Genomic DNA, 12,857 nt, shown 5'->3' on the forward strand with positions numbered 1-12,857 from the left:
CCGAAGCGGAGAGCTAAGGCGGGTGAGAGGGAGAGAGAGAGAGAGAGAGAGAGAGAGAGAGAGAGAGAGAGAGAGAGAGAGGAAACCATGGCGGGAGAAGCGGCCATTGGAGCAACGCCCTCTGCAGCCTGCAGTAGCTTACACGGCTCTCGCCGTCTTCCACCTCTCGCCTCCCGCCGCTTCCTCGGACCCAAATCCTTATTCGACTCTCGCCTCCGCCGCGCCTCCGCCTCCGACCTCTTCGGAAACCTTCGCCTGTGCTCGAATGCGCAGCTTCCGTTGTTGCGGGAGTCGAGGTCGAGTCTCTCCGTCGTCGCAATGGCTGCTCCAGATGGTTAGCGTTTTTGACCTCGTCCTACTCCTAAACCTCCCTTTCTGGTTTCTTAATTGACGTTGTGCTATGTTAACCTTATATCTTTGTTGATATTTTAATAGCGGGGAGTGGTTTCTTGGTGTTTGTGTAAATTACTCAGAATAAGACTAAGGATTAACAAAATTTTGGCTTTGATTTAATGCGGCAGTATGTATTCCTAGTTTAGCTTTGCAATGCAATATATATATCCCTACTTTAGCACTTAATTCAATTAACGCATTGCAATGTATTCTCCTTATATGATATGCTAGCAATTAATGGCTTAATTTTCTCACATGATTTTTCTATGAAGCCAAGATCTTTCTAGATGATCTGTAGGACAACTTGGCTTCTTAGTTCTACGTTTTAGGTGTACTTGTTACTTGGACATCCTTATTATTAGTATTGGTAGATTTTTTTTTTTGACAACATGGTATATAAGGCACCCTTATTATTATTTCACTTCTCCATTTTTTTTTAACTAGAGATCGTCAACAGTAGTAGCAGGTTCCCCTGGAATTTGAAAATGCTCCTCAACAAATTTCAAATTGTACATCCCTATTTTCTTTGCCAAAGAACTAATAATACAAAGATATCCTTAAGGTGAGATGTGAAAAAAATTGCCCCATCAATCTTTTTCTTCTTGAAATATTAAGAGATATTTGGGCCCATAAGAAGCATTTGTTTGACATGCAAGTAATTTTTATTCAATCTTTTGAATGTCAGAATCAAAGCGCGCAGTACCGCTGAAGGATTACCGGAACATTGGAATTATGGCTCACATAGATGCTGGGAAAACTACTACCACGGAGCGCGTTCTCTATTATACAGGAAGGAATTATAAAATTGGTGAGGTACACGAAGGAACAGCCACTATGGACTGGATGGAGCAGGAGCAAGAAAGAGGGATAACCATAACATCTGCGGCAACTACCACTTTCTGGAACAACCACAGAATTAACATTATTGATACACCTGGCCATGTCGATTTTACACTTGAAGTTGAGCGTGCTCTTAGAGTTTTGGATGGTGCTATATGTCTATTTGACAGTGTTGCTGGGGTGGAACCACAATCTGAAACTGTGTGGAGACAAGCTGACAAATATGGAGTTCCTAGAATATGTTTCGTTAACAAAATGGATCGCCTTGGGGCTAACTTTTTCAGAACTAGGGACATGATAGTCACAAACTTGGGTGCTAAACCTCTAGTTGTTCAGTTGCCTGTTGGTGCAGAGGACAACTTCCAAGGAGTAGTTGATCTACTGAAGATGAAAGCTATTATATGGTCAGGAGAAGAATTAGGTGCAAAATTTGCATATGAAGACATACCTGCTGATCTCCAAGAATTGGCCCAAGATTACAGAACACAGATGATAGAAACTATTGTTGAATTAGATGATGAAGCTATGGAAAATTATCTAGAAGGAATTGAACCAGATGAGGAAACTATGAAGAAATTAATCAGGAAAGGCACAATATCCGGCAGCTTTGTTCCAGTTTTATGTGGATCAGCATTTAAAAACAAAGGCGTTCAACCATTGCTTGACGCTGTTGTTGATTTCTTGCCTTCACCACTGGATGTTCCACCAATGAAGGGTTCTGATGCTGACAACCCAGAAGTAACCATCGAAAGGCTTCCTAGTGATGATGAACCATTTGCTGGGCTAGCTTTCAAGATCATGAGCGATTCTTTTGTGGGATCACTGACTTTTGTGAGAGTGTACTCTGGGAAGTTAACTGCTGGTTCTTATGTTCTCAATGCAAACAAAGGAAAGAAGGAAAGAATTGGGAGGCTTCTAGAGATGCATGCAAATAGTAGGGAGGATATTAAATTTGCTTTGACGGGTGATATTGTTGCTCTTGCTGGTCTGAAAGACACAATCACAGGTGAAACACTCTCTGATCCAGAGAAACCAATAGTGCTTGAACGTATGGACTTTCCTGATCCTGTAATTAAGGTTGCAATTGAACCGAAGACCAAGGCTGATATTGATAAAATGGCAGTTGGATTAATTAAGCTTGCGCAGGAAGACCCATCTTTTCACTTTTCTAGGGATGAAGAAATAAACCAAACTGTTATTGAAGGAATGGGAGAACTGCATCTCGAAATCATTGTTGATAGGCTAAAGAGAGAGTTCAAGGTTAGTGCTTTAACTTATAATACTCAGTAATCTATTCTATGTGAAAGCATCTCTTTCTTGAATTTGTTAGCAAATCGGTGTCACTTTTATAAGTTTATGAAATTCATGTACGATTAAGGCAATTTTTGTAAAAACTATTGATCTTAAACTTGAAAATATCTTAAATATTATATAGTTGCCTTCTCTCTAAGACTGCCTTAGTAGCTACATAATCAGTCGATGCTCTTTGAAGTTTGAACAACTACCTGGATCGTTAATGTTATCAATTTTTTCTGCAAAGAACTCTTTCTATTACATGATAAAATTATCTGATTTAGAGATACACTCATGACATGAAAGATTGTGTGGTGAAACCATATTTATACATGATCTTTTGCAACTTAATATCTTTCATTTTCAGGTTGCTAGTTTAATTGGTATATATGAAGCTTCTGTTCTTAGTTTTCCCATTTCCTTTTATTCATCTAACTTTTACTGCATAAACAGGTTGAAGCAAATGTAGGTGCACCCCAGGTTAACTACCGTGAAAGTATTTCAAGAGTCTCGGAGGTGCAATATGTCCACAAAAAACAATCTGGTGGACAAGGACAGTTTGCAGACATCACAGTGAGGTTTGAACCCTTGGAAGCAGGAAGCGGGTATGAATTCAAGAGTGAAATAAAGGGTGGGGCGGTGCCAAAAGAATACATCCCAGGAGTGATGAAAGGGTTGGAAGAATGCATGAGCAATGGCGTTCTTGCTGGTTACCCAGTGGTTGATGTTCGAGCTGTACTAGTAGATGGTTCCTACCATGATGTCGATTCTAGTGTTCTAGCATTTCAACTGGCAGCCCGAGGTGCTTTTCGCGAGGGAGTGAGGAAGGCTGCTCCAAAACTGCTCGAACCAATTATGGAAGTTGAAGTTGTGACCCCTGAAGAGCATTTGGGTGATGTTATTGGGGACCTAAACTCAAGGAGAGGCCAGATTAACAGTTTTGGTGATAAGCCAGGGGGTCTAAAGGTAATAAAACACATACCATATTTTGTGTCATCCTATAAACATCTTTTCCATGACCTTTTTACATGAGTGCCATCTTTCTGGAATTAATCAGAGTCTTCTGATGTTTCTACTATATAGGTAGTTGAATCTTTGGTACCACTGGCCGAAATGTTCCAGTATGTAAGCACTCTTCGCGGAATGACAAAAGGACGCGCTTCGTACACGATGCAACTTGCGAAGTTTGATGTTGTCCCACAACACATCCAAAACCAGCTCACTGCTGCAAAACAAGAAGCTGCTACAGCTTGAGCCATTCCTTTTGTTTGAATGTTTTGTTGAGAGTGTTAGTTCATGCAAGTGGATTGACCTGTTCAGGCGATAATTTGTAGCAATAGTTCAGGTCAAAACTAGCAATCTGTGATCTTCATATTTATTTTGAAGTGTAATAAGGACATCATCTAATCTAAAGTTTATTTTTCCACTTGACATCTTTGGTCTGCACTTGTTCCCTAAAAGAAGAGCTTTTGACCAAACTAACCTCATCCCAAATTTTATTTATCAAAATAAATTACATCTCACAATTAATACAGAAGAAATTTAGTTTTATTTTTTAGACGAAAATATCAAACCATTCGTTCGTCTTTCTTTTCCATCAAGTATCTATTTTTGTCACCGATTTATCCCAGGCATCAAAATGTGAATTCCTAAGCAGTTCAAGCTCTCTATTATGAATGTGGAAATATATCTAAGCTCTCTATTGTACCATATCATGTCTAGAAACTCCCAGTTGGCTCTTTCTTGGACTTAGTACAACTCATGGAATCTAAGATGAACCTCTTCACTAGATCGAGTTGATTTTAGTTCAAAATTTCGTATCCGACAATCAAGACCCGTGCACTTTTTCCTATTCTTGTGGCAATGACCAGTCAATAAAGAAACACACAGTCCATAGAATATTGCAGCCCTTCCTGAAATCATTATTGAAGCTTGAAAACTTATTGTTTGTGGCTTTGAGTGATTTCCTTTTGGGTTTTGAGATATATACCTTTTATTATGTTGCCAGCCAACTTGTACTCGCAGGAGCTCTCGATTCAATAATTTCTTCTAAGTTAAGATTGTTTCAGCTGTCGATCACTTGAGTACAATCTTCAATTTCAGTGATCTAAATTGATCTTGGTGTTCTTGATGCTGTCCCTTCTATGCAGTATCTGGCATTGAATCACCTATTCACCAAGATGCATCTATCTTTCTGGTTTTGGACCACGTCCATTATACGTGGCTATTAGAGTTATTACATTATGTTATATTTATTTAGATATATAGTGACTTTATGTAAACAGGGCTAAGTCTCCTTTCATCAAATCAAGCAATACATTTTTCACCAAATCTTCTCCCATCTTCCTCTCTTCTCTCTAAATCCCAGCTAGGATTAGGCTTTGCATTGTTTTAAGGTATCAGAGCATCCCGACTTTTAGGGTCCCCTTCACCGCCTCCATTAGGTTCTCTGACATATTGGCTCAATCCGAGCTCTTCGATGAGCAGCTCATGGCCTCCTTCCTACGAGCAGCTCAAACAGTAGTTGTCCACAAATTCTTGGTGAAGAAACCAGCTCTTCTCTCTACAGCCTCCCCAAACCGCGTTGTGTCAGTTGACCACGTTAGATGTCGCTTCTTCCACAGCGCCGTCTTCTCTTACAGCTGGCTTTACCGTGGGTTAGTGTAGCTACCTTTCCTGCTTTACTTCTGCTGCAGCTTATTATTACTAGAATTGAAGATAAGGAAGTCTTGAAGGCTTGCTCACTAATTTTTCGATGAAAAGGCACACTGACTGTACCAGCCAGCGAATCATATCCCATTCTTTCTATAGCCCACTATTCTTGGCATTGAAGTTAAGGAAGCTTTGGAAGTTTGTTATCCAAGTGTTTGCGAAAAGCCACATAGCATTAGGCAATTTTTTCAGCGATGCTCACTAGGTGTTTGACAAAAGTTCATTATGTCAAGAGCAGCAGCAGTATTATTTTTCAGCAAGTGCCTACCTAATATTTGACGAAATTTCACTGTATTAAACTCCCATTCTTTAGTAGTTTTATTTTCAGCAAATACTCATTAATTGTTTGACAAAATTTTCACGGTGTCAAGCTCTTAAGTTTTCAGCAGATCTTTCCAAATTTTTTATCAGTTTGGCAGCGTGTCAAAGTTAGTAGCATTGCTCATCAGATGTTCAATGAAAAGCCCAAGTCAAAAAATTTCAAAATGCCCTCAAGGTGATAGATATATTTTGTCTCTTCTAATAGCAACTTTTATTCCGATCAGTCATGAAAGTCTCAACTTCACTTGTATCTTTATTTTTGCCTTTGCTTTCTCTAGTATAATTACCATTTTGTTCATGAATTGTCTTGCTTGTCAGTACAGCCGATATAGGTCGATACATATCATCTTAGTGAATTATCTACATCAATATAGGGTAGAGTCCATCGATAATCCATCATGGTTATTCATGCTAACACATGCCACTAGGAATTGAGCATATTTTATTTTGAATAAGTCTAATTTGGGTCTCTTTCATTCCTTCGGTATCCCTTGGTGTTGTGCTGCACGATTTATATAGATTATATTTTAAATTTTAGAAATAAAAGAAGTTCTTAATTTTCTCAAAGTTATTTGGTTCAACTTAGAAAGCTCAAGAAACATTAGGAAAAAATGATGAGTTTAGAATCTAATTGAATATTTATAATAATATTTAGTGTTGAATAACTTTATATTAGCTTTTACGACCTTTTTAAGGTCCCTAGAGAGGTTTACAAGTTATTTACTTTTATATGTAAGGCTATTCAATGAGCCTACAATACACCAGCTCAATATGACATATGTTGAAAAAAATGTGAAGATATCAATGCTATATTTGGTGAAGATTTCTTATTGGAAAAATATTGTGCAATGTTAAAAATTTATATAAGTTTGATGTATTGCATTTTCTTTTTCTTTTGCAAGAGATGCTGGGCTTATACGTTTTCCTTCACAATATAGGATTGTAGGAGATTTGAGAGGAAAATTAAGATCTTGAAGAAGAGAAGATAGCCAAATAACTTCAGCAGTGATATATGTGATGGTATGATATTCAGTTTTAATGCTTGATTGTAAAAGTGTGCATTATTATTATCATTTTTATGTGCAAACCATTATATGCAGTTGGAAACCAAAACAATATAGTAGTTGCAGTTGATTGACTATTTAGAGAGCTCTCAATTAATCTGCGTTTGAGTAAGCATATAACTAAAGTGAGGTAAATTTTTAGAGATGTATGCTAGGATTGATAATGCCGTGTATGTATCAATGCATTATTTTTACTATTTGAAAATAGCTTTCCATTGTGAAACAAGGTTGATGGTAAAAGTAAAAGTAACATCTGGCTTTATAAAGTCAAATGTTGAAGGGTCCCATTAAAGCTCTAATAGTACACTAAATTTAAAAAAGATGTAGAGTCTAAGGAATCCTTTGTCTTTGAGATTATTAGAGTTGTTATTGGCCTACAATTTATCATATAAGCTCGATGTAAAATATCAGCTATATACTTAGTTTATGACTAAACTATACAATTTATAGCATGAATCACTTGGATTGCTCCAAAAAATTAAAGAGACTAAGACCCTTTACATCAAATTCATGTTTCAAAGTAGCTACAAATGGAAAATGTAACATTTGGCTTTATAAAGTCAAATATTGAAAGGCCCCATTGAGGCTCGGATAGTACAGTGAATTTGGAAATAATGTAGAATAGGTCACTAGAATTATTGTTGGCTTTTGATTTATTATGTGAGCTCGATATAAAATATTAATTGCATACTTAGTTTTAGATTAAACTAGACCATTTATAGCATAGATCACTTGGATCCCTATATTTTAGTTGAGGCTAAGCCCGAACTTAATTAGGTGGTCCTATTTCTTAGTCTTGATTTATGTACCTTAAACTAGTTTAAGAAAATATAGTGTTTGATTGTAAACTAAGTTAAAGTGTAATTATTACTTTTGATGTGATGTAAAAAATAAAAAATTATTATTTATGGAGGGAAATAAATAATATATATAATTAATAGACCAAAATACCCTTTGATTTTAATGATAAAAGTGATAGATTTAAATCATGTCAAGGTTAAAATTAGAATCAATTTAAATTTATATTAGAATTTTTTTTTATTAGGGAGTTAACTTGGTTAGAGATAATAAGGATAAACAGATATTTAGTTACTGAACTTAGATAAGATTTCCTAACAAAATTCAGGACCCCTCTTGAATTCAAAACAAGCAATGCTAAAAATATATATATATATATATATATATATATATATATATATATATATATATATATATATATAGAGTCTAAGATCTTTTGTATGAAAGAATAGACTCATATAACCTTGTCATAATGATACCATCAAAATAATAACAAAAGTGCAATGATGCCAATAGTATATTGCTCAAATGATTAAGTGAGCTCATAATTCAAATCCCAATAGCATCAATTTACTTGGGACACCATTTCTCTAAAAGAAACAAATAGCACAAAAGCACAACGGTGGCATCAACGGGATCATATAAATGGTGATAGGTGTGAAATACTATAAAACAACTCATTGCTTAAGAAAAAATGAGTGATGATCAATTCAAGCCAACTATGATTTAAAAATTATTTGTTAATAAAATATAGTGGTTGATCCATAAAATCGATACAGTGTAGGAACTACATAAAAATGTATTCTTGATGTACAATTGACAAATATGTCAATTTTGAGAAAGAGTAAGGTAAATGTTATAAAAGTCTGCCCTACCTAGTTGGTGGGATCCTTCAACAAGCATCCGAGTTTTTAATTTTTCCAAGGAACTATCTGAATTTAATTAAAAGTATGTTTATAACTTATTATATACGTCGTGGGAACACGACATAAGAATCCAATTAATATTTTTATGTTATACCAAGTAGTAATCTTGGGATCTTGTGAAATATGAGTAATCTCATACAAGTTAGTATACTTGAGATTAGTTATATGTCAATTTCCTTTAAGTCATGCGATCATATAATCTATATTTTGTTCAGCATGAAAGATGCAATGCGTTATGTTGGGTGGAGAGTCTTATTATCTAAGCAATTTGAAATAGGTGAAACTATTGGAGCATGGGTGTTATCTTAATTAGTATAATCTAATCACTTTGAGGCTTAGATATTTCAACATGAGTTGAAGTGGTATTAGGTGTAAATGTTGGGGATGATAAGTTGTTCTTCATTTGGCACCACTTGTAGCAAATGTTAGTTACTTGTTTCACTTAATGAAGAGTTTAAATAATCAACAATTATGAGTAAAGACTTACTTTTAAGGTGTGAGGATTGTTGCCCTTTTTCTATATTGTCAATTCTTCTAATCTCATAATATAATTTAAATTTTGATTAACATCTTATGAATGACTCAATCTTAGTGCTAAATCTAACATGTTTCTGAGAAGACAAAATAAAAATAAATTATATTAAGATATGTGAATGTATAGAGAGGTGAAAGAGAGAGCTACATATCACAATGATAATAAAATATTGAGAAAATAATTAAACACTTGCTTAGGAAGAAAGATTTCTATTTCTCTATAAAAGAGATAGCTCTAAAAGGGAATTCTAAGGTGCTAAGTCTCACTATTAACAACTTAAAAACACATTGAATGAAGAGTCATCAAGGGCAAGGAAATAATATATAAAATGATGCCCTTAGAAGAACTTTGTTTGTTGCCATGTCCTTTATAGAGAAATCATTTTAATAAATTCATAATTTAAAGAATGATCATGAGTTACTGACCTTGCGTTCTAAATTAGACACTAGCAAAATATGTTCCAATGTAATCTCATCAATTTTGGTGCCTAATGTAGCATCATTAGTATGAGTTATTCTTCGTAATGTGTCATTGCTAATCATAATGTGATATGATCCATTATAAGGTCTGAGTTATGTATAGGCTTTAATCCGTATTTGTAATAAATCTAATTGTTATATGATGTTATGTATATGTGAAAGCAGGATGATCCAAATCGACGATTATGAGACAAAGATCTAGGCAGGAATAGCTTGGCTATAAGATAACATCCATAGGCGAGGACAACGAGAGGATCCACTAATAAATAATGGAGTACAAGTAGGGATAAATCACTCAAACATAATCCAAAATCAATAAAAAAAATCTTATTTTAACACAATAATATAACATCCAGAAAGAACAACTTATCCTAGAACTAGATGATCCCCTCATAATATTTAGATAAAAGGAATAAAATTTGATAGAGAAGATACCAAATAGAAAAATGAAGCTAATAAAAGATCATTCTCAGAATACGTGTGGCACCCACTTTTCTATCTCCCTTTTTTATGAGGATATATTAAAATTTTAACACTACAAAATACCTTTTTAGATAAGACTTTAGGTCGAATAGGCTTATTAGGACGTTCGAATGCCATGGCAAATCTTTAGTTCATTTAGGAGTTATTTGAATGTTATTCGTATGTCCAAACATAAAAGAAGTTCTACGAGGTCTTTTGAATGTCAAGATGATTGTTCGAATGTCATGCCCAAAAGTCATAAATATAGGTTACACTAAAAAATCTCTATCTTAACTTGCAGTTTTGCACTTAAGTCAATACACAACTAATACTCATATATCTTTTAGTTGCAAACATATAATTATCATATCCGCCAAAGTCCCGAAGGGCAATCATACTCTACAATACACCAATTAAAACTATTTAGTAATATGACTAGTGATTTTCCTTTCATAATAAATTATCCTGAATTGAATATGTAAGGATTTTTTTCAAGCTAAAAGAAACGCTCAAAGAGTTGAGGAAGTGGAATAATATGAAGTTATAAAGGAAGCGAATTCATAACATTACTTTGGCAGAAAAATAAAAGAAATTCTATTATAGAGAAATTTTTTACCATTTATTTATATAGAATAAATGAGCTGATTGACACTAGAGTTGATTTTGAATTGTACAAGAATTTTCTCAAGATAAGTCATTCCCAAATGACAAGAAAAATAAAAACTCAAAGAGATGAGGAAGTGAGAATATAGAGTTATAAAGGAAGCAATTCATGATGTTCTTTTGGTAATCAGAGAAGGAAATATTGTTATAGAAAAAGATTGATTATGTATTTATGCAGAAGAAAAGATTTTCAATGAACTAATTAAAACTAGAGTTTAATCATTATATTCGTCTGAATGCTTACACATTTCTTGTAAAAAATCATACACAAGTTCGAACATTTTTTGGATGTCTAATTGAGGGATGGGATGAGTTTTTATAACAAATGATGCATAATATTTAAATTATTCAACATTTGTTTATATTGCTTTTATTTATTTTAAAAGGTAATTTCATGTAGATTAGACAATGATCAAATCTAACAAAGAATGAGCTCAACCTCTATAGGTGTATCATTGCCCACGACTTGTAGTTACTCTAGAAGCACCTTAATGAATTTGTATGCCAAACTAAGCACGAAATTAGCAACCAAATCCTCTTTCTGATGATATAAATATATAAGAACTCAACTACTAATAGAAAAATGCATGGTAGAATCGACCTATTAGTGGGCTCAAATCAATATTGACGGGGCATTCTCTCCAATGATAATACCCTTCTTGTGAGTGTTGTGCATTAACCTTTCGTGGAAACTAGGGTTGTCAAAATAATCGAGCCGGCTCAAGCTCAACTCGATAATGCTCGATCAAGCTCGGCTTGAAAATAGGCTAAGTCGAGCTTGATCATTAAAGCTAGGCTCAAAATTAAATTCGAGCCAAGCTTGATCCCGAGCCGGCTCGATAAGGCTCGAATATATATATATATATATGAATAATATCAAATTAATATGAACCATCAAATTAAAACCCTTTCACCCATTCAAAATTTCAGCCATTAGATCAAAACCCTATCTCCATGCTCTCTAGGTTAGATGATTTAGATCAAAAGAGTTAAGCAGCCGCAAAAGTCAAAACCCAATCTTCACTCTTTAGTTCTTCACCCATTCAGCCGTTCTTACTCCCACTACCAACCTAGTCGATGCCGACGTCGACCGCACCACCTCCGCATACCGGCACCTCCGCACGACGACACCTCCGCTCGTCGGCACCTCCGCACCACCTCCACAAAGAGGAGACATAAAGCTGTGATCTTTGATTTCAAGGTATGATTCAATGTTCCTTTTCCTCATCTTTTCAGAGGGGTTTCTTTGAAACTTCGTTGTCGTCGACTACTTTTTTTGCTTGTTTTTCACTTTGGAATGTTGGATCTGTCGTAGATTGCTGAAGGTGAAGGTTTTGAGGGATTTTGCTATTGGGTTTTGTGTTTTGTTGCTTGTTCGTCAAGAAAGATTGGATTTTGAGGTTTATTGGAATGATCTGAAGTGGTTCATTAGAATGATCTGAATTGGTGTGATACATTTAGTATGATATATTTATCTTGATTCATACATTAGTTTAATTTTTATACTTGGTTTGTATTAATGTGATAAATTTATCTTGGTTGATTGATCAGGATAGAAGAGATTCTCAATGATGATTTGTTGTTGGAGAAGTTGGAACTTGGAAGTGAAAATGTCTCAGTCTGCTTTTGATGATATCGAGGGTTGTTAGATTTGTTCAATTAAGAACTATGTTCCTATCGCAACTTAGTAGAAATACTTTTGTTTAATTTAACTTTTTTACACAATTGAAATGGTGCTTGTAATTTATATTTTGGTTGCTTATTTTCTGACATAATTATCTTTATTGTTTGTAATTTATATTTTGGTTGCTTGTAGTTTTTTAAGACAATTATCTTTGTTACTTGTAATTTATATTTTGGTTGCTTGTAGTTTTCTAACCCATTTATCTTTATTGCTTGTAATTTATATTTTGATAATATTTATATCTTTATAGTTGAATTAGGTTTTATTTCAAGCTTAATTCAAGCCTAAATTAATTCAAGCTTGCTCAGGCTCGAAAATGGTTTGAAATTGATAAGGATTGAAATTGCTAATTGAGTAACTCGTTTAAGCTCGTTTAAAGCTTGAAATTGGCTCGAGTTCGAAATTGGCTTGAATTGAAATTCTTAATCACAAAGACAGGCTCAAAATTAATTTCAATTAAGCTTGATTAGAGCCAGGCTCGATCAAGCTCGGCTCGTTTACACCTTTAGTGGAAGCATTACATCGTACACTGATCAATGTTCAACAACATAACTTTCTCGCATTCTTAATCGAATTAGACTCTTACATAATTACTTACGTATTACAACTTAAAACTGCATTCTTTATGAGATATCGTCGTCTCCTTTTTTAATATCTTTTCTTTCATTAATATTATCAATTTATCTT

At 34.5% G+C, this 12,857-nt stretch overlaps 1 protein-coding gene and 1 long non-coding RNA gene across 2 annotated transcripts; both read left to right on the forward strand.

Moving 5' to 3' along the window:
- On the forward strand, positions 1 to 3,952 carry LOC140780254 (elongation factor G-2, chloroplastic-like). Its single transcript, XM_073125673.1, has 4 exons — positions 1 to 334; positions 1,079 to 2,493; positions 2,980 to 3,492; positions 3,610 to 3,952. Exons 1-4 carry the CDS (start codon positions 88 to 90, stop codon positions 3,778 to 3,780), a joined length of 2,346 nt encoding a protein of 781 aa, XP_072981774.1. The 5' UTR covers positions 1 to 87; the 3' UTR covers positions 3,781 to 3,952.
- Positions 3,953 to 4,263: 311 nt separating this feature from the next.
- LOC140758110 (uncharacterized) lies at positions 4,264 to 12,293 on the forward strand. Its single transcript, XR_012104075.1, has 3 exons — positions 4,264 to 5,734; positions 6,498 to 6,579; positions 12,038 to 12,293. It is a non-coding gene; the product is annotated as an uncharacterized lncRNA (long non-coding RNA).
- Positions 12,294 to 12,857: the final 564 nt, after the last annotated feature.

This window comes from Typha angustifolia, chromosome 3 (assembly GCF_048772165.1).
Source record: "Typha angustifolia cultivar Huaian chromosome 3, ASM4877216v1, whole genome shotgun sequence".
NCBI classification, from domain to species: domain Eukaryota; kingdom Viridiplantae; phylum Streptophyta; class Magnoliopsida; order Poales; family Typhaceae; genus Typha; species Typha angustifolia.